The sequence below is a fragment of the Protopterus annectens genome, chromosome 3.part1, assembly GCF_019279795.1.
Source record: "Protopterus annectens isolate FY-2018-M chromosome 3.part1, PAN1.0, whole genome shotgun sequence".
Taxonomy (NCBI): Eukaryota; Metazoa; Chordata; order Ceratodontiformes; family Protopteridae; genus Protopterus; species Protopterus annectens.
Window position 1 is genome coordinate 1,789,773,187 of NC_056732.1, and position 25,433 is coordinate 1,789,798,619.

The 25,433-nt window shown below is 37.7% G+C and overlaps 1 protein-coding gene across 1 annotated transcript in view; it reads left to right on the plus strand.

Annotated features, from left to right (window-relative positions):
• LOC122798676 (zinc-binding protein A33-like) overlaps nt 1–25,433 on the plus strand; it is a 418,021-nt gene that overhangs the window by 137,091 nt on the left and 255,497 nt on the right. The window contains exon 3 of the mRNA XM_044067768.1: nt 16,361–16,594. Within this exon, the coding sequence (XP_043923703.1) occupies nt 16,361–16,594 (234 nt within the window). The remainder of the gene's footprint in view (nt 1–16,360; nt 16,595–25,433) is intronic.

Sequence of the window (25,433 nt, forward strand, 5' to 3'; positions counted from 1 at the left end):
GCATTTAGCTTGAGGCCATGACTTTGACACCAGGTGTCCTTCTCAGTAAGGCCCTTTTGGAGGATGTCCGTGTCAGCCGGAGAGTCAATTATGGCTCCCAGTTTGCAGTCATCAGTGAACTTGGTTAGCCATAGTCCTCCTGTATTTGCCTGTACTTCTGAGAAGTATATGCCAAACAGTAGGGGTCCCAGGACTGAGCCTTGCGAGACATCACTTGTGACTGGTTTAGAGTTGGACCTTGAGCCCACTATTCTTACCGTGTGAGTTCTGTCTGTAAGCCAGTTGGCAACCCCATCTCATGACGTATGGGTTTATGTTCGGGCTGGTGAGTTTTTCTGTAATACCCGAGTGGGCAATTGTGTTGAAAGCCTTGGCGAGGTCAAGGTAGGCTGTATGAACCACGTTTCCCTCATCTATGGCCTTGGTGACTGTTTTAAAGAAGTCAACCAGGTTTAGTAGGCATGATCTGCCCTTAACAAAGCCGAACTGGGTTGTGTCAAGTGTTTGGAGGGTCCCAATGTCTTTGTTAATGAATTCCATGATGACGTGCCTCCATAGTCTTGCAGAGCAGACTAGTCAGGCTTATGGGACGATAGTTACCAGGGCCAGGGTCAGCTGTGGCCCCTCCTTTGTGGAGTGGAATAACCATTGCTGTGCGCCATTCTATGGGCATGTAGCTGTGGAGAGGCTGAGGTTGAACAGCGTGTTTAGCTCATTCTGTAGTTCATGCAAGATGTAGCCTGGGACACCATCTGGCCTCACTGACACTGTGTTTTCTTTGGCTTTTGAAAGCGGTGTTTTCACCTGTGCGTCTGTGATTTCCTGGACACTACACTTTTCCGGTATTGTTGTGGGCCCTTTTGGGGGTGAGAGAGGGGTGAAGTTTGCACTGAATCTGTCTGCCAGGATGTTGGCAGTATTAGTAGGTTCAGTATATTTTGTGCTATTTTGCAGTAGTTCAGTGCATATCTGTGAGTTGCCACTTAGATTCTTGAGATAGCTAAAGAAGGCTTTGTGGTTATCTTTCGAATCCTTGGCTATTTTTCTTTCGAAGTTAGCCTTGGATGATTTTATGAGGGACCTTAGTTTCTTACTGATACTGATCAGAGATGTCTTTCCTTCTTGGGATTTGCTTTTTTTCTGAACTAGTTTCCTCCTTCTATTGTATAGCCTGTTTATGGCAGGGGTCCACCAGACTGGTTTCCTTCTCTTAGAGGAGTGAGTCTTGGTTTTGCTAGGGATGGCATGATCCATGCATCCTTGTAGGTGCTCATAGAGTGCATTTGTAAAGGTTTCTGCATCTTGGGCAGCATTATCCATTAGTGTGGGGGCTGTGAAGCTTGTTTCATAGTAGAGTGCAATGAAAAACAATAACATGATGTGTTTGTAATTTAATAAAGATATTTAAAAACACAGGATTTTGGCTGAGCTTACCAGCTGTACTTAACTCACCCCCTTCAGCCAAGTCACACCTCATTTTCCTTTCTAACCTCCTACTCCACTCCTTTCTTTTGCTTTTCTCACAATCTCACCATGTCTACTCTCTCTTTATGCAGACCTTTACATCTTTTTTTCCTCCCTACTCACCTAATTTACCTGAAGACACTGTACACTGCATTCTTATAATCTCCTTTTCTCTCCATCCTTACTTCATTCTGTAATACTTTCTCTCATACTAAGACATCTCTCAATTTCCTCTAACTGTGTCTAACCATGTAATATGCCTTTTAAATATCTTATTAGAATTGTCTCAGGTCTCATTTATTGCATACTAATCTGTGTAACAAATAATATGACTAATGAGTTTTTCATCACATATTTTCTTCAACTCATGTTATTGTTTTTCTTTGCACTCTACTATGAAACATGTTCTATGTTTTTCATATTACAACAGTTTTTCTCTCCTGTGTTTGCAGTCTTACATGATACTTTATCATTTAAAGTATCTATAATTGATTTTTGATAGCTTGTGATTGTGGAGCTTTTCTCTCCAAGCCTCCATGGAAACTGGGCACTTTTTGGCCCAGTCTGACTTTCCCAGTAAACAAATGTCAAATAATAAATAAATAAACGGCAGTGAAGTTTTTTTGAGTGCCAGCAGGTTATAAGCTTGACAGCTGAACAAATATGAGCATTTAAAAGTCTTAATGGTTACATTCAGAACAATAAAGCCAAACCCCACTAGCTGTGGATTGCACATGTCTACATTATAATTCACCTCGTCAGTACAGTACAAGTGGATAGTTTGGCTATAGTTTAGAAAAACAGGGTCTGTAACCATAAACAATGTTTAAAAAAAGTTGAAAAGTCATGGGAATTCAGAAGCAATATAGCTGAAACACTTGATGTCCTTAAGGAATCATTTGCATATATCCCATGGGACTCCATTACATGATATTTAAGGTATCACATAATGAAAACTCTAGCCTGGCTGGTTTTGCTTAAAGTTTTTCTGAATGGTTTGTCTGTGTCACCTTTTTACCCTTTGGTTTGGATTTTAGTTGGGATAATTTACAGGCATCTTAATCTTTATGGGCATCAGCAAGGTTTAAAGACCCAGTGTTTCTGACGTATAGCCAAGCTGTCCATTTATGTTGTGCTGATGAGGTCAATAAAAAGTCTGAAACAGAAAAATGTGGAAATCAAGAAAAATACAAATTGAAATTCTTATTGAAAAATGAAATATGCCAAGGTTAGAGGTAGATGAGGCTCAATTATTAACAGAATAGGCAGAGATGAGAAATGATCTGGAATGTTTTAACAGTATTTAAAAAGAGGAAAAGCACCAACATCCTGGAAGAAAGCTCTGATGGCTGTAATACCTACAAAATGGTAAATACCGATTAGGTTCATAGGTTGGTACTAGGCTATCGACCCTAGGGCCTATGCAAGCCTAGCCATAACAATTCCCTGGATATTTCTTCCCACAATATTTACTTCTCTGGGCCCCTGTCTAGCAGGGTAACTGACATGATTCCCGGGGTGAATTTCCTATCTCCCATCCAATCATCAAGGTTCCTTTTGAAGAGGGCCAATGAGGTGCTCTTCTTGACATGTATAGGCAGTCTATTCCAGAGTATGGGGAGTCTCTGGGTCAGGAACCTATCCTTCCAGCATGTTCTGTTCATTGTGATGACAAGGTTTAGATTCCTGGAGTGTGTGGCTCTGAGGGATTGGGATTTCTTTAAGTGGAGCATATCCAACAGCTCAGGGTTTGACATGGCCTTGTATGTTAAGCAGAGATCGCCTCTGAGTAGATGATATGCCACAGAGTATAGCTGGAGTTTTTTTAGACGGTCAGCATATGGCATCTGCTTTAGGCCTGTGATTCTTTTAGTGAGGTATTTCTGTGGCCTTTCCAGCTGTTGCAGATGTCTTGTGAGGTACATACCAAATGGGGCATTATACTCTATAATGGGTCTAATGAGGGATGAGTACAGTGGGAGAATGACCTCCTTTTTTTCTGGATGAAAAGCCCTTAGTGATGAGGTGTGCCACATAGAAGGATTTCTTGATGGTTGTGGAGATGTGGTTATCGAAAGTGAGACCACTGTCCATCTGTGTCCCTAATTTCTCTCATCACACTTTCAATGTTTAATGTCCTGCCACCTATGTGGTAATTCATGGGTACATGTTTTTTTCCAAAGGGGATAACTATACATTTCTTGGCATTAAGCTTGAGCCCATGGCTCTGGCACACGGCATCTGTTTCTGTAAGGCCCTTTTGTAGAATATCCACAATATTTGGGGATTCAGTAATGGCTCCCAGTTTTCAGTCATTTGCAAACTTTGTTAGGCAGAGTCCCTTAGTGTTGGCCTGTACTTCAGAGAAGTAGATGCCAAACAAGAGTGGTCCCAGGACTGAACCCTGAGGTACTCCACTTGTCACTTGTCTGGAACTCGATTTGTAGTCGGCTACTTTTACAGTCTGGGTTCTGTCAGTAAGCCAGTTGGCAACCCATCAAGTGATGTAGGGATTTATGCCCAGCTTAGTAAGTTTATCTATGATTCCAGAGTGTGGGATGGTGTTGAAGGCCTTGACAAGGTCCAGATAGGCTGTGTGGACCCCCTTACTCTCCTCCACAACTCTGGAGACTGATTTGAAGAAGTCACTCAGATTCAGGAGACAAGATCGGCCCTTCACAAACTCAAACTGGGTGGGGTCCAGTGTTTGAAGGTTGCCAATTTCTTTGTTTATAAGTTCCATGATAATGCGTTCCATGCCCTTGCAGATCAGGCTTGTCAGACTGATGGAACGGTAGTTCCCGGGATCCAAGGTGGATCCTCCCTTGTGGAGCGGGATAACTGTAGCTGTGCGCCATTCATTGGGCACGAAACCTGAGGTGAGGCTGTGATTAAACATGACACTTAGGTGAGGTGCCAATTCATTTTGTAGTTCATGTAGTATACAGCCTGGGATGTCATCTGGTGCCATGGATGCTGTATTCTTAGCTTTGGAGAGTGTGGTTTCTACCTGTGTGGCCGTGATTATCGGAATTTGGCAATCTTTTGGTATTGAGATGGGCCCTTTAGGGGGTGAAATGGGGGTGAAGTTGGCACTAAATCGATCTGCCAGGATATTGGCAATATCCTTGGGATCAGTATATTTAATGCCATTCTGTTGTAGCTCAGAGCAAATCTGAGCATTGCCATTTAGATTCTTGACATAGTTATAGAATGCCTTGTGGTTGTCTTTGGAATCTTTGGCAATTTTATTTTCATAACTAGCTTTGGAGGATTTTATGAGGGATCTCAGCTTCTTACTGAGGCTGGTGAGGGAGTTTTTTGCATCCTGGGATTTTCCTCTTTTCTGCAACAGTTTCTTCCAGCTTCAGACAGGTCCATTTGATTCTAAGCCATGATTATAACATGTTTTTCTGTAATGGCTAAAAGAATGGCAAAGGTGTTACCAAAATTGATTGATATGGATCAGTGTGGTTTTGTACAGGGGAGGCAAACATTTCACATAATTAATAGAACAATGATGATCCAGAGGGAAGCAGAATGTAAGAAAATACCACTGAACTTAGTGGGTCCTGATGCTGAGAAAGCATTCAGTGAAGGAATCTGATATTTTATGAGTAGGGCAACTAAAGTGTTTGCATTTCCTGACATACTAATAAGGTTAATCAAGAGGATGTATGAGGGCTTAGAGGCAAAAACTAAAGTGGGGGCTTCCTGTTTTATAAGTTCTATTTGAACAGAGGAACCAGGCAGGCATGTCCTCTTTCCCCTTTGTTATTTGTGTTGCATTTAGAACCACTGGCAAAGTAAACAAGGAACTCAGAAATTCAAGGATATCATTGGTGTGGCAATCAAGAAAAGTTGGCTTTATTTGTAGATGATTTGATTTTATACCTGATAAAACCAGAAAAGGACATTTCAGTGATGTGGGACATTCTGAGGCAGTTTCATGTCTTTTCAGGATACAAAATTCATGAAGATAAAACAAAAGCAATAGCTGTAAGTGATGTACCACAGATAATTGATTCATTCATACCCATATTTATGGGGACAGGATAAAATGTAGTACATAGGAGTGTGGGTTAAAAAAGATTCTGTTATGGCAGCCAAGAATACATGGCAAGAGATTAGAAAGATAATACAAAAACTGAGAAACTGGAATCTCTGTTTTATGGATACGGATAGCAAGATACAAGTAGTGAAAATGCTTTTCGTTCCTTTAGTTTTATACACAGGATAGGCATCCTTTTATCAACCAGAGGAGAGGTTGTGGACAAGAATTAATAACGAGTTGAAGGATTTTATCATGGAAGAGAAGAGAGCAAAGCTCAAGTGGGATACGTTAATCCTTCTGATAGAACAGAGTGGTTTGGGATACCATGATGTGAAGGGGTATTGCAGAGCTACACAGTTAAGGTTCCTATACATGGCACAAGCAGAAAGCTATGACTTAATATATAAATGGATGATGATGAAATAGAGGGAAACTCAAGAAATAAGGAGAGACTGGGATTTTGAATGCAGATCCTTAAAGCGAATAACTGTAACAATACAGAATATTATATTCATAAGGTAGCAGAAAGCTAAGCCAACACAGGAACGGAGAAAGGAGATTCTGCTAAAAGGGATGACAGCAATTAAAGGCAAAGATAATAGCCAAGAGGGGGATGGAATCTGCTGGAGAAAACTGGCAAAGGAAACTAGGTACTGAGACAAATAATTAGACAGGGAATGGTAATAGACTGAGAAGAGGCCAAGAATACATTTGAACTGCAGGCTACAGATTACCTTCCCTCCCAGTGACTGATGTCAGACTATAGGCAAAAAAGGAATGGGGAGTATAAGTGAAAGACCTACATTGGTAGAATTTTTTATAGAATCTAGAACAGAAGCTATTGTTAAAAATGAATAATTAGTAGGGCATATAAGTTATTGTGTGATAAATGTAGGAATCAGTAAGAGGAGGTTAGAAAGGATTGGGAAGAGAGATTGAAAAAACAATTCACAAAGAAACAATGTGAAGATATATATATATATATATATATATATATATATATATATATATATACATATATGGCTGCAAATATGTAACAAGGTATAGAAGATTTAAGAGTTTTGCTTGGAAGTATTTGCATAGGTATTTCCCCAAGCAGACTCCAAAGATTTTTTTCCTCAGGTAGATTGCAAATGATGGAGGTATGATGGGGAAGAAAGAGGTACTTGAGAACATATTTTGGAGAGTGTAATGAGTTGGCAGACTTTAAAAATTCCCTGCAGACTATTCTGGCAGAAATAAATAGTGAGCAAATAGTTTGTAACTAAGGAAATGATTTTTTGAGCTGTGATACAGAATTGGAATTGTCTAGACATAGTAAGGCCTTGCTGTGTCTAATTCTTGTAGCTTCCAAAAAAAGTAGTTACTAGAAAATGGAAATTGAAATATAAACCAACCGTACTACAATCAGTGAGTATAGTAATGGAGCTAAAAGAACGGGAAAAGAACATAAAAAAATGGAATTTTGGGAACAATACATGCAGAATCACATTTTGGATGAAGAATGAGGTTTAAGGAAAGCCAGGAATTGAACGAGCTATGTAATTTTTGAATGACATTGACTGGATAGAAGACTACACATGACTTAAAATGTTTGCAACTAAAATATGTCAATATGGCTTGTTTTCGTTTATATAAATGTATGATTTCCCATGTCATAAGTGATAAGTATATAAAGATGTTTCTTGTCTTAAAAGAAAAAGGCTGACTCATACATGTCCACAGTTAGTGGGGTTTGGCTTTATCAGCTTGAATGTAATCATAAAGACTTTAAAGAATAAAAAGTTATGGACATTCACAAGCCATGTCGATGAAATACTTGATGTACTTAAGAGGTCACTTGGGTATATCTGATGGGCCTCCATTACCAGAGGTTTAAGGTATCACACAGTGAAAATTCTAGCTTGGCTGTGTTTTTCTTCCTGTTTTTACTGAATGGTTTGTCTATATGACCTTTTTACACATTGGTTTGGATCCTCAGGAGTATATAGGACATGAAATAAAGAGACAGTGGTATCAGTCATTTCTGGTAGTTGTTTCTGTTAATTTAGGGTTTTTAAGTTAGTGATCTCAGTTTAGGACCTCTGGGGTCTTTCTAGTTGTTTGAAATGTCTAGCAATGTACATTCCAAAGGGGGTATTGTATTCAATAATTGGCCTAATGTATGCTGAACATAAGGGGACAGTGACCTATTTAGATTTTGATGATATTCCCTTGGCGATGAACTGACCTAAGTAGGACTTTCTGATGACTGTTGTTACATGATGCTTATAGCAGTGGAAGTTATTAACACGGGGTCCAAGGTGTCTAACAGCATTCTTATTTTGGAGTGGGTTAGTTTTTATTCTGTATGATGGGGGAGGGGTGGTCTACCAAATGTAACAATATTTCACTTTTTGACATTTAATTTATGCCCATCTGTATGCATGAGATATTTAAGAGTAAGTTTTTGTTGAACTGCTTGGGAGTCAGAGGGGGACATGACAATGACTCCTAGTTTGCAGACTCTGCAAACCTGGTTAGCTAGAGATCTTGCTTTATGATCTGTTCATCAGAAATGTAAATGCCAAACAAAAGAGGTGCCGGCACTGAGCCCTGTAATACTGCTGGTTACCTTCATACTCTCTGATGAGGTACCTGCTACCGGCATTGTGTGGGTTCTACAAGTAGTAGGTTCATAGTAGGTTCATAGATTAGTACTAAGCTAACTGCCCTTGCTTGCCATTTGCTTAGCCAAAATTGTCCCTTGTGTTGAACTCACCTGCACCACCTTGTTTTTGTAAAGGCAAAACTAACTAACCACCAGGCCCAGGTTCTGCCCTTTAGCCAGTTTGCTTTCCATCTTACTGCATAGGGATCTGTTTGCAATGTGTTTAGCTTATTAACTATGCCAGAATGGGGGAAGGTGCCAGGTCAAGGTATGCCATGCAGACAGCATGACCACTGTCTACAGCCAGTATTACCCTTTCAAAAATAATATTTTTTTTAGAGGAGGAATGAGGTTTAATGGAAGGCAAGAATTGAATGAGCATGTAATATTCAATTGACAATGACTGTATATAAGATTATAAGTGATATATAATGTTTGCAACTGAAATTATGTCAATATGATTTGTTTTCATTATATAAATGTATGATTGCCTATGTCATGAGTGATAAATCAATAAAGATTTGTTTTTGTTTAAAAAAAAATGAAAGGCTTCTTGTACAAAATTATCTCATTTAAAGGAAGCAATTGCAGCAAGAAACAGCTAAACGGGACATATCAACTAATACTAATATGCTTAAAATTATTAACTGATTTGAAATGCTGCACATACATATACAAAGAGTATGTGGCCTCATATGTTGATACCAGCAATTTGACAGCACAGAAGCTCAACAAAATGCAGATCCCTTAACCTGGATTGAATGAAGTAGAACTCAGAAGTTTGCACTTTGACATCAGTGGAGCCCAGTGGATGTGGTGGTTGTTACCTGGTCAGTTGGGTACACAACAGGCACAGCTCATGATAGTTAAGCTTTAAGAATGGGACAGTGTAACTTCTCTTTGACTTACCTATGTCCCTTTCCCAATCCAAAGCTTTACTATAAGACACCAAAGACAATCACAGGTTGTCTTTTTGTAACATCACAAATGAATACCTGCACACGTGGAATTCTTATTTACACAGTTTAACCCCATACTGTAGAGAAAACACTTGATTCATTGAAACCTTTCTCTCTAAATTCTCAGGAAGTCACATACTCAAAACATCAACATTACCAATATCACAGAGAAACAGAAAATTCATCCAGATGTGGGAAAGCCATCCCACCTCCAATCTCTATATATACCTACACTGTGGTCACACAGATGTGCAGAAGATGGAAACTGTGGAAGGCAAAACTAAGTATCATCTCCCTCTTCATAGGTGTTTTTAAACTAGAAAGATAATTGTAATGTATAACATTCCAAGGATATGAAGCATTTACTACAGGAAACAAGTGACCTCCATGCACACTAACTACAGGAAACAAATCACCCTCCTTTACAATAACTACAGGAAACATGCAACCTTCCTGTTTTCTTTTTTCGACATTGCAAGACTCTGTAAAGCAAGATAAGATAAAAGCATAGTTTTTCTTTTCTGAATACTTCTTTCCTTTTCAGTTTAGGAATTAGGTGCTATCAGTAGTTGAAGACATTGATAATGATTTGTCTGTAAGATTGAGTGTCGTACGTACATAAGAGTGGCTAAGGCTCCCTATTGAAATATCGGCACTCCTATATAGGAATCAATCATAGCATAACCCTAAAAAATGGGTATTTCAAGGGTCGACAGTCAAAACAAACTGGAGGAAAACACAACAAATGTGGAGAACATAGGTACTGTGAACTTTAAACTCATTACTCTAAGCAAAAGTGTTAACTAAGGAAGAATGTATAGTGTTGAGCAAAGGATGGAACTTTGCACCATCTCAGAAGGTGAACAAATTAAACAATATAAATGATTTAAGAGATTATGTACGTTTATTGAGTCTGTCTGTGTTATTTGACAAAAAGGCAGTTAGTAAATGTGAATTTTATAAACCTAGCTGTTTCAATCCTCCGTTAGTAAAAGAGTTAGAAATGTTTCTTAATATTTGTGAAATTCAAATTATTGACATCTTAGATAAAAAAGCTGATTATAAGTACTATAACATGTCTCAAATGGAAAAAGCTTGTTTTGATGAATTAAAAAAAATGACAATATTTTGTGTATGAAGGCAAATAAAGGGGGCACATTGGTTATACTTGATAGGGATGTATATGAATGTAAAATGAGTGAGCTCTTATAGGATGAAATATGTTATAAAAAGATCACTATGAAAGAAGTTAAAAAAGGTTTTGCTATGATTGATTCCTATATAGGAGAGTGGTCTTTAGTTGGAAGAATAGTTGAAAATATAAGAAAGTTTTTGACCAGCACCAACCCAAAAATTAGTAAAATATATGGAATCCCCAAATTACACAAGAATTTAAATGACCCCCCCATTAAGATCCATTGTAGCGAGTGCTAACAATAAAACAGAAAGGTTATCAGTCTTTGTTGACAAAGATTTACAAAAGGCAGCATCTTTTAGCACAACATACATCAAAGACAGTTTTGACTTCATTAAGAAAATAGAGGACGTTATGGAAGATGAATCACATATTTTAGTGACATTAGATGTAAAGTCGCTTTATTTTATGATACCTAACATAGAAAGAATGAAGATGGTTAGGTTAGAACTATTAAGAACTAGACAATTCACAAACAATATGATTTGGTTATTAATGGAGATGATTGAATTAGTTTTAAGCTACAATTTCTTTTTATTTCATGATGACATTTATGTATAAGGCAACAATGTGGTGATGGGAGCGTCTTTAGCCCCTAGCTATGCCAATATTTTATGCATGGGTGGGAAGCAACTCACATATTGGAAAGCAAATATAATGATAAAATCGCAAAAATGTTGCTTTTTATTGATGACGTGTTTCTTGTATGTAAAGGAACTTTTAATGAGTTGGAAAATTTTATTGATTATATCAATGTATGTACATATTTGAAGTTTAGTTGTGAATGTAATTATAATACAATAAACTATTTAGATTTAACAATGTTTAAAGAAAACAGGAAATTGGTAGCTAAAATATATAAAAAAGAGGTTCAGAACAACAGTTATTTACATTTTAGCAGTATGCACCCTAGGCAAACTAAATTAAATATAGTGAAAGGTCAATTGAATAGAAGAAATTGTTTGACTAAGAATGATGATAACTTTTCTGAAGAAGCTAAGTCTTTTTGTAATAAAATAGTTAAAAGAGGTCACCCTAGTGGAGAAGTTGATAAATTATTTCAACAACAAGTGAATATAAGGATTGGTATAAGAACAAATTGAGTAAATAAAAAAGGTCATTATGAATACAAAAGGGCAATGGCTATACAAAATAGTGCAGACTCTCAAGCCATAAAAAATGTTGTTACAAATAACTGGGGGATGTTTAAGGTTAATAGTGAATTGACTAGCAAAATAGGGGTTAACCCTATTTTTGTCCAAAAGAAAGTGAAATGTTTTAAACATTTTTTCCAGGGTAAATTAAGTAAAAATAATCAAACTGAATATAGAAGTGGTATGATAAAATGTTACAAGTGTAACATGTAATTTGTTATATACTGAAGGTAAGGAAGTAACAATAGGTAAAAACAAAATTAAAATACCACGTTTAATTGTAAATCAAAGAATGTGATTTGTCTTATAATTTGCACTGAGTGTAAAAGTTTCTATGTAGGGAGAATGACAAGGGAATGTAATAGAAGGATATATGAACGCAAATATGCTATTAATATAGGAGATACAAAAAATGTCATGTGTAAGCACTATAAAAGTGGTTCTTGTAAGGTAGATTATAAATTTCTAGTATTCGAAGCCCTGGTAAACACCACTAATAATGTGAATATAGAAGAAGAACTTGGCTGGCTAGAATATTACCGGCACACCTGGACTAAACAATAGGGAAGAATTTATTATGTATTTAAAAAGAAAAGGGTTAAAACATTTGGAGGTTGCATAGGTATTATAAGTATTAGGCTATTTTAAGAATATATATCTTTTTAAGTGTATATATTTAGTAGGAATCATGTGATGTATCACATGACTTGAAAGGTGTCTTTAAAGATTTTGATGTGATAAGTATTTCAGTCTGAAGAAGTCTCTTACTGTGATTGTTATTAGGAGACGAAAGTGTTTACTGATACTGTGTACCTTGGATTAAAGTGAAGTGAAGGTCATCCAGCCATGTTTCTGCATTTCTTTGTGTATTCTACTGTTTTTTGCTACTTTGTGCTACTGTTGAAGAGAGTTTTTTGGTGGTTAGTGGCATTTTGGATGGAGGCCCGTAACTTTCCAGGTACCAGCTTTACTATGCTACCTGAAGGATGTATGTTAAATGATGCACCTACTGGTTCTTTTATCATCAGCAATGAAGGAACTGTGAATTCTTTGAATAAGGGGAGATGTCCTCACATGGTAACCAGTGAAGAAGTTTTACAAGGGTGCTTCACCCCACCTGTTAATCCTTTTACCTGTGGTGATGAGCAGTAGTCTACTATACAAGTGAAAGTAAACCATAGAGAACTGTTTACTGAATTGGAAAAAGGTATGCCCAAATTAAAACATCTTCAATGGGACAATTTGTTTTTTGAAAACTGCTTAAAGGGACTAAGAATTAACAAACTGCCAGCTGGTAATGATTTGCCAAATAAATTGGTTGATAAATGGCTTGTAATCAACCAAAAACCAGGGCTGTAATGTATTGAAGTCCTAATATCTCATAATAGATTGAAAATAACTGAATTATCTGACTGTATTCATGACAAGTTTGTTATGTTGAAGGAAAATACTTCAGCAGATAATTTTAACTCTAAAATTTTTAGTATTGAAGAGAATTTAATTAAACTGAATGAAAGCTTGAGTACTAGAAAACTAAAAACTTTGAGCGTGACTGCCAAGACTATGAAGGGGGTGTGGCTTCGGCATATGGGATGAAACTATAAAGAGAAGTGCCAGGGAGGTGTGGGATGTGCAGATGATGGCATCAGTGTAGCGACCACAGAGTCGAATGCCTTGTGGTGCTCTGAGCGTCTAAATGGAAAGAATACAGCAAATGGAATGGAAAACAACCTTAAAAAACCTATTAAGCAACTTACTGCTAGTAAAGGAAGTGGAGAGGCATCTATGAGCACTCAGTCATCGACTAGTGTAAGTAGCACAAAAACACTGAAACTATAGAAATGGAACCCCAGGATGCAGTGAGACCCAAAAAAATGTAATCAGCCGGTAGTGGAGATTTACCAGAGGGTACACGGTGATGAAACAACTTGGGCCCAGGTAACAGCAAATAGGAGAGCTAACAGCTCACCCTATACCAATAACTCTTCTTATAATAACAAAGGACAGTCAAAAAAATGGGTATTTCAAGGGTCGACAGTACAAAACAAACTGGAGGAAAACACAACAAATGTGGAGGACATAGGTACTGTGAACTTTAAACTCATTACTCTAAGCAAACGTGTTAACTAAGGAAGAATATATAGTGTTGAGCAAAGGATGGAACTTTGCACCATCTCAGAGGGTGAACAAATTAAACAATATAAATGATTTAAGAGATTATGTACGTTTATTGAGTCTGTCTGTGTTATTTGACAAAAAGGAAGTTAGTAAATGTGAATTTTATAAACCTAGCTGTTTCAATCCTCCATTAGTAAAAGAGTTAGAAATGTTTCTTAATATTTGTGAAATTCAAATTATTGACATCTTAGATAAAAAAGCTGATTATAAGTACTATAACATGTCTCAAATGGAAAAAGCTTGTTTTGATGAATTAAAAAAAATGACAATATTTTGTGTATGAAGGCAAATAAAGGGGGCACATTGGTTATACTTGATAGGGATGTATATGAATGTAAAATGAGTGAGCTCTTACAGGATGAAATATTTTATAAAAAGATCACTATGAAAGAAGTTAAAAAAGGTTATGCTATGATTGATTTCTGTATAGAAGAATGTTTTTTGGCTGGATGAATAGTTGAAAATATAAGAAAGGTTTTGACCAACACCAACCCAAAAATTAGTAAAATATATGGACTCCCCAAATTACACAAGAATTTAAATGACCCCCCCATTAAGACCCATTGTAGCTAGTGCTAACAGTAAAACAGAAGGATTATCAGTCTTTGTTGACAAACATTTACAAAAGGCAGTATCTTTAGGCACAACATACATCAAAGACAGTTTTGACTTCATTAAGAAAATAGAGGAAGTTATGGTAGATGAATCACATATTTTAGTGACATTAGCTGTAAAGTCGCTTTATATTATGATACCCAACATAGAAGGACTGAAGATGGTTAGGTTAGAACTATTAAGAACTAGACAATTCGCAAACAGTATGATTTGGTTATTAATGGAGATGACTGAATTAGTTCTAAGCTACGATTTGTTTTTATTTTATAATGACATTTATGTACAAGTCAATAGTGTGGTGATGGGAGCTTCTTTAGCCCCTAACTATACCAGTATTTTATGCATGGGTGGGAAGCAACTCACATAATAGAAAGCAAATATAATGATAAAATCACAAAAATGTTGCTTTTTATTGATGATGTGTTTCTTGTATAGAAAGGAACTTTTAATGAGTTGGAAAATTTTATTGATTATATCAATAATGCATGTACATATTTGAAGTTTACTTGTGAATATAATTAGAATACAATAAATTATTTGGATTTAACAATTTTTAAAGAAAACAGTAAATTGGTAGCTAAAATATATAAAAAAGAGGTTCAGAACAACAGCTATTTACATTTTATCTGTGTGCACCCTAGGCAAACTAAATTAAACGTAGTGAAAGGTCAATTGAAAAGAAGAAATTGACTAAGAATGATAACTTTTCTGAAGAAGCTAAGTCTTTTTTGTACTAAAATAGTTAAAAAAGGTTACTCTAGTGGGGAAGTTGATAAATTATTTTAAGAACAATTAATATAAGGATGGGTATAACAACAAAACAAGTAAATAAAAAAGGTCATTATGAATACAAAAGGGCGATGGCTATAGAAAATAGTGCAGACTCTCAAGCCATAAAAAATGTTGTTACAAATAACTGGGGGATGTTTAAGGTTAATAGTGAATTGACTAGCAAAATACCGGTTAACCCTATTTTTGTCCAAAGGAAAGCGAAATGTTTTAAAAATTATTTCCAGGGTAAATTAAGTAAAAATAATCTAAGTGAATATAGAAGTGGCATGATAAAATGTTACAAGTGTAACATGTAATTTGTTATATACTGAAGGTATGGAAATAACAATAGGTAAAAAGCAAAATTAAAATACCAGGTTTAATTGTAAATCAAAGAATGTGATTTATCTTATAATTTGCATTGAGTGTAAAAGTTTCTATGTAGGGAGAACGACAAGGGAACTTTATAGAAGAATATATGAACACAAATATGCTATTAGTATAGGAGATACAAAAAATGCCATGTGCAAGCACTATAAAAGTGGCTCCTTTAAGGCAGATTACAAATTTCTAGTATTAGAAGCCCTCGTAAACACTACTAATATTGTGACTATAGAAGAAGAACTTGGCTGGCTAGAATATTGCTGGCAGGTTAGATTAAATGCATGTTTTCCACCTGGACTAAACAATAGTGAAGAATTTACTATGTATTTAAAAAGAAAAGGGTTAAAACATTAGAAAGTAGAGTAGGTATTATAAGTATTAGGCTATTTTAGGTGTATATATTTAGTAGGAATCATGTCATATATCATGTGCCTTGAAAGGTGTATTTAAAGTGTTTGATGTGATAAGTATTTTAGTCTGAAGAAGTCTCATATTGTGATTGTTACTGGGAGACAAAAGCATTCACTGATACTGTGTACCTTGGATTAAAGTGATGTGAAGGCCATCCAGCCATGTTTCTGCATTTCTTTGTGTATTCTACTGTTTTTTGCTACTTTGTGCTACTGTTGAAGAGTTTTTAGCAGAATGAAATAATTGAAATTTACCAAGCTGTCATTGATATGTGTGTGTGTTTGTATGTGTGTGTCTGTGTGTGTCTACATGTGTGTGTGTATGTGTGCACACGTGTTTGTAATTTAACTGCATGTACAGTTTTTACTGTCTATAGCCATTTATGGCTTTGTCCTGCTGGATATGGCATTTCCTGAGCAGGAAAAAGGTTGATTAACCTGAAGTGATGTGTCTTGTCTGAGTTTGTTTGTTTCGTACAGGGTACTACAAGGGTTATGGTTTTAAATTCAGATTGTTGTCTTTCAGGATGATGCCCAAAGCTTGGAACAGCACATTACATCAGAATTTGCAAAGCTGCGACAGTTTCTCCAGGATAAGGAGCAACGGATGATCCAACAGCTCAAAGTGGAAGCTGCAGAAATTCTGGAAAAGATGACAGAAAACTTAGAGAAAATTGAAGAAATGAACAAAACTCTTCAGAAGAATAAATCCAACATTGAATCAAAGATGTGGCAAGAAGACTCTATACTTTTTCTCAAAGTAAGAAATTGTTCACATTCTGTTCATAATGAAATTACTTGGTGTGTCACTCTGCAGTGAGACAGAGTGTGTGTGGTGGTGTTCTTACATACCCAGCATTTATGTCATGGAATCTTTGTTCACTGCTCTAGTCACTGGGGATGCTTTATCCAATGCCTGAATGTCTGGAGGGGTGCTTGTCGGCCGATGTACCATATGGTGCAAAAAAGGTAAGAGAGAGAGGGATGCTTTACCTATAACTTAACATATACACAATAACACACACACACACATATATATATATATATATATATATATATATATACATACATATATATATATAAATATATATATATATATATATATATATATACACATACATAAATATATATATATATATATATATATATATATATATATACATATATATATATATATATATATATATATATATATATATATATATATATATATATATACAGTCAAGAGGAGAAGGTTAACACTTGCACCACAACTCCAGCCGCACACAGTCCTACTAAAACAGCACTAGCAAACAGTACACATAAATACACAAAATCATACTCGGAGGCTCTAAATAAAAATCTGCAAAAGCATCAGAGACCTCCAAAGCAGACACCCAAACAAACTGCACTTCCCGTCACAAACCAGACAACACATAAAACAGAAAATCAATGTGCCGCACAATCACAGCCCTTAAGGCGAAATAGCATACCTATCACACTAGTAATAGGTGACTCTATAGTCAGGCACACTGATGTCCCACTCACTAGGCTGGACAAGCAGAAGGTTACTGTTAGCTGCCTGTCGGGAGCCAGAATCCGCCACATAACACAAGCAATCAGGTCACTTCAGAGCAAGTACAAATATGACTCTGTCATTATTCATGTTATGAAAAAAAAGGGGTTATATGGATAAGTTTTTCTTACGTATTTTTAATATAATGCTTTTTAAGTATATTGTGAGAACATTTTCATACAAATGTCATTTTTTTGTATGTGTATATGTTTTAATAGGTGGTATTTAACAAAGTGCGGATTGTTTTAAGAGGTGTATTGGTTACTGCATTATTTAATTAGGGGGGTGTGGGGACTATATAATGTGGCTGTTCATTATTGCCTTTGTTCTGATGAAGTCCTGTACACCTGTGAATGAAAACGCTAAACAAATAAATTAATTGCGGTGAACTTCTGGTTCCTGGTCCTTCTTTGTGGAATACTCCTACTTAAGAGTGAACCTGAAAGTAATCCTAAAAGCTATAGACCTTGCCTTCTGATGATATATAAACTATACATTGGAATTTTTCCAAAATAGTTTATAGTCATTTAGAAGAAAACTCACTCTTCGTTTTGTAGATGATTTAAAATTGTGTAGCTCATCAGATGAAGAACTGAAAGCAAACTGCAAGTGCTAAAAACATTTTTAGATGATATAAGAGTATCATCTGATCTTGATAAATGTGCAAAAGTAACCTTTAAAGCAGGAAAGCTGCAGCAACAAGAAAACATCACTTTGGGACAGGGATTTGATATAAAAGAACTTGAGCAAGAGGGAGAGATAAATATTTGGGAAGTGATACAGAATCGGCAATAAAACATGAGCAAATGCAAACAAAAGTTAGTAAGGAATATTTTAGAAGACTTAAATTAATACTGAAAACAGAATTAACATCTAGGAGTGAAGTACAAGCTATAAACCAATTTGCTCTTCCTGTCCTAACTTACAGTTTTGGAGTGATTGACTGGCCCCAAAAAGCGTTGGATAGGTTGTACAGGAGAACAAGAGGGATGCTTCATGCTCATCAAATGATTTATAAAATCAGTGCATACCAAGACTACATATTTCCCATTCTGAAAGAGATATCTACCTTCTTGAAATTGATTACATGTATAGATCTGCAGGGTTTATATTAGTTGATTGAGCGTTTAGTTAATTGAATAACTAAATGTCGATCACTAATAATCGAACACACAAAACCATGAACGGCAGTTTCCACTCAGGAAACAAGCGTATGGCGTGTTGAGTTTTCCCTTTCTTCAATGTGGAGCGATCTCAGAGTTCATATATTTAGTTAGTGGGGGGTGTGGGGGGCACAGCACAGGCACTTCATTTGTGTTTATTTATTTTTTTTATTGGGCAGCAACATTGTTTCCCTGAGTGGAAACTACCATTCGATGTTTTGTGTGCGAGATTATTAGTGATAGATGTTTAGTTATTTGCTTAACTAAACATTTGATCATCTGATATAGATGCAATCTGCAATCATGGGACTGCAAACATATCTGCTGACCTCACAAGACTCAAACATAGTGAAAGTTTTGAAACATAAAGAGAATAGGTCTAAGATGAGCTCCCTGTTTAATTTAGCATAAGCATACTAGCATCAAGTGGGAATGGAAATCATACCAGAAATAAACGAAAATCAGGCAGTAACTGAATGTACCAAAAAACAAAAGAAATAATATAAGGTGAATCATCAGCTAAGAAGGCAAGAAATGTGGAAAATGCATAAATATAGTCGCAAGTATAGAAAACTCTTGGAACAGCCTCATGTTGATAAGGATCAAATGCAGAGATTGTTAAGGAGAAGTGAATTTAAACCAAAAGACAAAAGGGTAATATTGGTGGCCCAAGACAGTGAACATCTTACATGTTTATTTACAAAGCCCATTGAACATGGGGAACAGCTGCATACCTCCTTGCTGGTTGTTGACATACTAATGGCAGAAGGACTGTATACTAAAAGGCATAATAATGTGGAAAGACTGTTGCACTGGGGATTGTGCAAATATTATGGTATTGAAGTAGCTGAAAAACACTGGAAACATAAGCCAGAAAGCATTATAGAAAATAATGAAGTTTACATCATTTAGGATCGCCCATTACCAACAGTTCGAAAAATAGATGCAAGAAAACCAGATATATCAGTCTGTGAAAAGAAGACAAAAGTTGCATGGATCGTTGAAATTGTTACACCCAGTGATACTAGTGTTTTACGTACAGAGAGACAGAAAGTCATAAAATACCCCAATTTGCAGGCAGAAATAGGCTCATAGGTTCATAGGTAGGTACTAGGCTATCACCCTAGGGCATTTGTAAGCCTAGCCAGAATGTTGGCTTTCCTCCCTTTTAGACTAGATTCCTGAGCCTCTGTTCAGCAGGGCCATAGAAGTGATGTCAGGAGTAAATTTACGCTTACCCATCCACTCATCAAGATTTCTCTTGAAGAGGGTCAGCAAGGGGCTCTGCCTAACATGGACTGGGATTCTATTCCAGAGTGAGGGAAGCCTTTGGGATATTAATCTATCCCTCCAGCATGTCCTGTTTATTGTTGTGCTAAGGTTTAAATTCCTGGAGCGTGTAGTTCTAATGGCTTTGGTTTTCTAGAGGTGGAGCATGTCCAACAGTTCTGGGTTAGACATGGCCTTGAATGTCAGGCAGAGGTCACCTCTGAGTAGGCAGTAAGCAACTGAGTAGAGCTGGAGCTTCTTTAGTAGAGCTGCATAGGGCATCTGTTTTAGGCCCATGATCCTCTTGGTGAGGTATTTTTGAGGTCTCTCCAGTTGTTGCAGGTGTCAGGTAAGGTACATCCCAAATGGGGCATTGTACTCAATTATGGGCCTGATGAGTGATGAGTAGAGGGGCACAATGACCTCTCAAGATCTAGATGTGAACCCTTTTGTGATTAGGTGAGCTATATAGTAGGTTTTTCTAACCACTTTGGCAATGTGATTGTCAAAGGAGAGGCTACTATCTACTTGGGTCCCCAAATCCCTAATTACTTCTTCGGTACTTAGTGGATTACCTCCTTTGTGGTAGTTTGTGGGCACTTTGTTTTTCCCAAAGGGATGACTATGCACTTTTTGGACTTTAGCTTGAGGCCATGGTTTTGACACCAGGTATCCATCTCCATAAGGCCCTTCTGGATGATGCTTGTGTCAACTGGAGAGTCTATTATGGCTCCCAGTTTGCAATCATCTGAACTTAGTAAGCCAGAGTCCTCCCATGTTTGCCTGTACCTCAGAGAAGTAAATACTGAACAAGAGGGGTCCCAGGACTGAGCCCTGTGGGATGCCACTTGTAACCGGTTTAGAGTCAGACATGACACCCGTGACTCTGACCATGTGAGTTCTATCCCTGAGCCAGTTTGCAACCCATCTTGTGACATATGGGTTAATATTTAAGCTAGTAAGCTTATTTATAATGAGGGTGATATGGAAGAAGGATACCCCAACAGTTCCAGTAGTAGTAGGAGCAATGGGTCTTTTAAAAAAGAACTTACAATCATACTTAGGTATATTAACTATACATGTAGCTCCATAAAAATTTAGAAGGAGTCATTACTGGGCACATTGCAGGTGCTGCGAAGAGCACTTCTGGCTAACATCAAAGATGGAAACAATACTAAGTTCATGAACTTTAATCATACTTTGGTTTAGGAATGGGGTCAATTCCTGTCATGGTATTAGAAACCCAAAAGTCTTGGAGAAATTAAAAAATAAATTTGCAGTTTTCTTGTTGAAATTGTTGAATTGGGTCAAAGATTTATTTTGTTTTATGTGGATGGGAAGCCTGCTCCAGAGCAGTGAAAGCATCTCTGGGATGTATTTGTTTCTCCAGCATGTGCTGTTTAGATTGCTGGAAAGGGTAAAATCCTTAGAGCAGATGTTTCTGACACTATTGGAATTATCTTAGTGTAATTTGTCTTATACATTTTTTGAGTATTGGGTTTGGTTCCCGATTTGATAGTTTGTGTGCTTCGTTGCCCAAGAGTCCTGTTGAATGACAGGAATGTATACTATGATGATCAAAGTATAATTCTACATATATATATATTTTTATCAACATTTATATTCCTGTACCAACTGTAAGGGATGACGGACGCACTATAATTGATGTAACACTGTTATTTAATTCAATGACCTGTCTGGCCCATGCACACAAACATTCTGTTTCAACCTCGCATGCACGCTACATGAATCCACCAAACAGGGACCATTTTACTGAGTGGTGTGTCTGAACCAGACATAGTTGTTCTAATTTCGTATGTACGTAACCTGTATCCACTAAACAGGGAACATTCCACTGTGTGGTGCCATTGAACCAGAAATAGGTTCCCTTCTCCCCCCCCCCGCCTCTTGTAGGCTTAGATGCTGGACATATGCTGGATATGGTTCGGATATTGCTGATACCGAACAGTTCTAATAGTAACAGCTTCCAACATCTAAATCTTAGGCAATAGACATTATTGTTTGATGTTTTTGTCAATCTAATGGATTGGACCAATTTGTTGCTTATATATTCATATATTCTTACTTTATTTTTATTATTTTTATTTTTATTTTTATGTATATTTTATATTCTGTGTCTGTATAATAGATCGTGTTTAATTATGAACTTAATCGGTTGGCACATTATAAGCGCCAAATTGTACTGTGATATTTTAAAGTATAATGTATAACCTGACTTAGACTGTGCTAACTTAAAGGGTATGTAGAGACATCCATGGGAACAGGATGTAGTAATTGCCTTGGAGCAGGATATGACATCGTAGGATGTGATGTTGCAACACAGGAAATGATGCTCTCTATAAATGTGAGTGATGCATTTTAAATAACATTTTAACGTCTGAGGAAGCGACTTGAATGTCGCGAAAGCGCTTACGTACAAATAAAAAGGTATTTTTTATAAGTGAACCGTTATTCATTGCCTACTAGCGTTGAAGTTGTAAATTCATTGCTGGACATTGAGCACTGCTTTTGCCTCACGGCTTGGTTCTATAGCTGGCATTAGTTGCTACGTTTGACTTGGGGATATTACGCACTTTGGATTTGTTTGCTACACGATCTGGCGACCTGGTAAACCTGGTATCCATTATCATTTTCTGTTTGGGACATTACTTCTGATATATATATATATACATACATATATATATATATATATATATATATATATATATATATATATATATATATATATATATATACAGTCAAGAGGAGAAGGTTAACACTTGCACCACAACTCCAGCCGCACACAGTCCTACTAAAACAGCACTAGCAAACAGTACACATAAATACACAAAATCATACTCGGAGGCTCTAAATAAAAATCTGCAAAAGCATCAGAGACCTCCAAAGCAGACACCCAAACAAACTGCACTTCCCGTCACAAACCAGACAACACATAAAACAGAAAATCAATGTGCCGCACAATCACAGCCCTTAAGGCGAAATAGCATACCTATCACACTAGTAATAGGTGACTCTATAGTCAGGCACACTGATGTCCCACTCACTAGGCTGGACAAGCAGAAGGTTACAGTTAGCTGCCTGTCGGGAGCCAGAATCCGCCACATAACACAAGCAATCAGGTCACTTCAGAGCAAGTACAAATATGACTCTGTCATTATTCATGTTAGTGTGAATGACCTGAGATGTATCTCCCTGGACTACATGAAAAGAGACATGGAAGAGCTCTCTGATCATGTAGCCCAGGATGGTATGACCCTGACCCTGAGTATCATCCTGCCCTCACCAAGAATGATACCTCAGTATAAAGAAAAAATGATCAATTTCAACAATTGGCTAAGCTTCTGGTGTCATTCAAAGGGGATCCAGTGTCTGTCAGCCTGGGACGACATGCTCGACAAGCTGCATTGCTTCACAAGAGATGGCTTGCACCTGTCACCCCTAGGCTTTCAAATACTGGCCAAGGCTTTTGCTGCCCCCATAGTGCCTTTTTTAGGCAATGCTCAAAAGTCAAACCCACCTCCATAAACAGCACAGTTAACAAAAAACTGAGGGTTATGCTACTCAATGCCAGGAGTTTAAATCTCAAAATGCACATGCTTGAAGCCCTCCACAGTATGGAGAACGTCGACATCTGTGCAGTAACTGAAACCTGGTTCAAGACTCCAGAGAGCACCCCAGCACTACTGGTCTACAACTCGTACCACATGTTTCGGCCACAGAACACGGACCAAAACACAAAAGGAGGGGGTGTATCCATATTCATCAAGGATACCTACACCTCCAGGTTAGTGGCACAGCATGATACCTCTGAGATAATCCATGTGCAACTAACATCAGGCAAATCTGCAATGCAAATTGTGGCCTGCTACAGCTCACCCTCCATGACCCAGGACCACCACTCCACCTTTCTGGAGACACTGGAAAACATGAAGGTCCTACCAAGCACTCTAATATTGGACGATTTCAATTACCCTACCATTCACTGGAAAAACTACTCCAGTAAAAATTCCCAGGCCCAGCGCTTCCTGGAATTCATCAACTCAAACGCCCTGGATCAGCTGGTAAACTCTCCTACCAGAGGTGAAAACATATTGGACCTGATCATCACCAACATGGGTGACAGGTGTTTCACACCGGAGGTCAACCCGTCGCTGGTTAGATCAGACCATAAACTAATCACTCTGGATGTCCACACCCCACCACCACCCCCAACTAAGGAAACCACGGTAAAAAACTTTTCTAAAGCAAATGTCACCTTACTTAAGACAGAGATGGTAAGTTTCACAGCCCACACGCTAAAGGATAATGCTGCCCAAGATGCAGAAACCTTTACAAATGCACTCTATGAGCACCTACAAGGATGCATGGATCGTGCCATCACTAGCAAAACCAAGACTCACTCCTCTAAGAGAAGGAAACCAGTTTGGTGGATCCCTGCAATAAACATGCTATACAGTAGAAGGAGGAAACTAGTTCAGAAAAAAAGCAAATCCCAAGAAGGAAAGACATCCCTGATCAGTATCAGTAAGAAACTGAGGTCCCTCATGAAGTCATCTAAGGCTAACTTTGAAAGAAAAATAGCCAAGGATTCAAAAATTAACCACAAAGCCTTCTTTAGCTATGTTAAGAATCTACGTGGCAACTCGCAGATATGCACTGAACTAGTGCAAAATAGCACAAAATATACTGAACCTAGTGATATTGCCAACATCCTGGCAGATAGATTCAGTGCAAACTTCACCCCCTCTTACCTCCAAAAGGGCCCACAACAAATACCGGAAACGTGTGGTGAAAACAGCCCTTTCAAAAGCCGAAAACACAGCATCAATGGGACCAGATGGTGTCCCAGGCTGCGTCTTGCATGTACTACAGAACAAACTAACCCCCCACCTAAACACGCTGTTCAACCTCAGCCTCTCCACAGGCTACGTGCCAATACAATGGTGCACAGCAATGGTTATTCCTCTCCACAAAGGAGGGGCCACAACTGACCCTGGTAACTATCGCCCCATAAGCCTGACTAGCCTGGTCTGCAAGGCAATGGAGTGCATCATCATGGAACTCATTAACAAAGACATTGGGAACCTCCAAACACTTTACCCAACCCAGTTCAGCTTTGTGAAGGGCAGATCATGCCTACTAAACCTGGTTGACTTCTTCAAGACAGTCACCAAGACCATAGATGAGGGAAAGGTGGTTCACACAGCCTACCTTGACCTCGCCAAGGCTTTCAACACCATTCCCCACTCAGGTATTACAGAAAAACTCATCAGCCTGAACATAAACCCCTATGTCATGAGATGGGTTGCCAACTAGCTTACGGACAGAACTCACATGGTAAGAATAGTGGGCTCCAGGACCAACTCTAAACCAGTCACAAGTGGTGTGCCACAAGGCTCGGTCCTGGGACCCCTACTATTTGGCATATACTTCTCAGAAGTACAGGCAAACACAGGAGGACTATGGCTGACCAAGTTTGCTGATGACTGCAAACTGGGAGCCATAATTGACTCTCCGGCTGATACGGACATCTTCCAAAGGGCCTTACTGAGATGGACACCTGGTGTCAAAGTCATGGCTTCAAGCTAAAT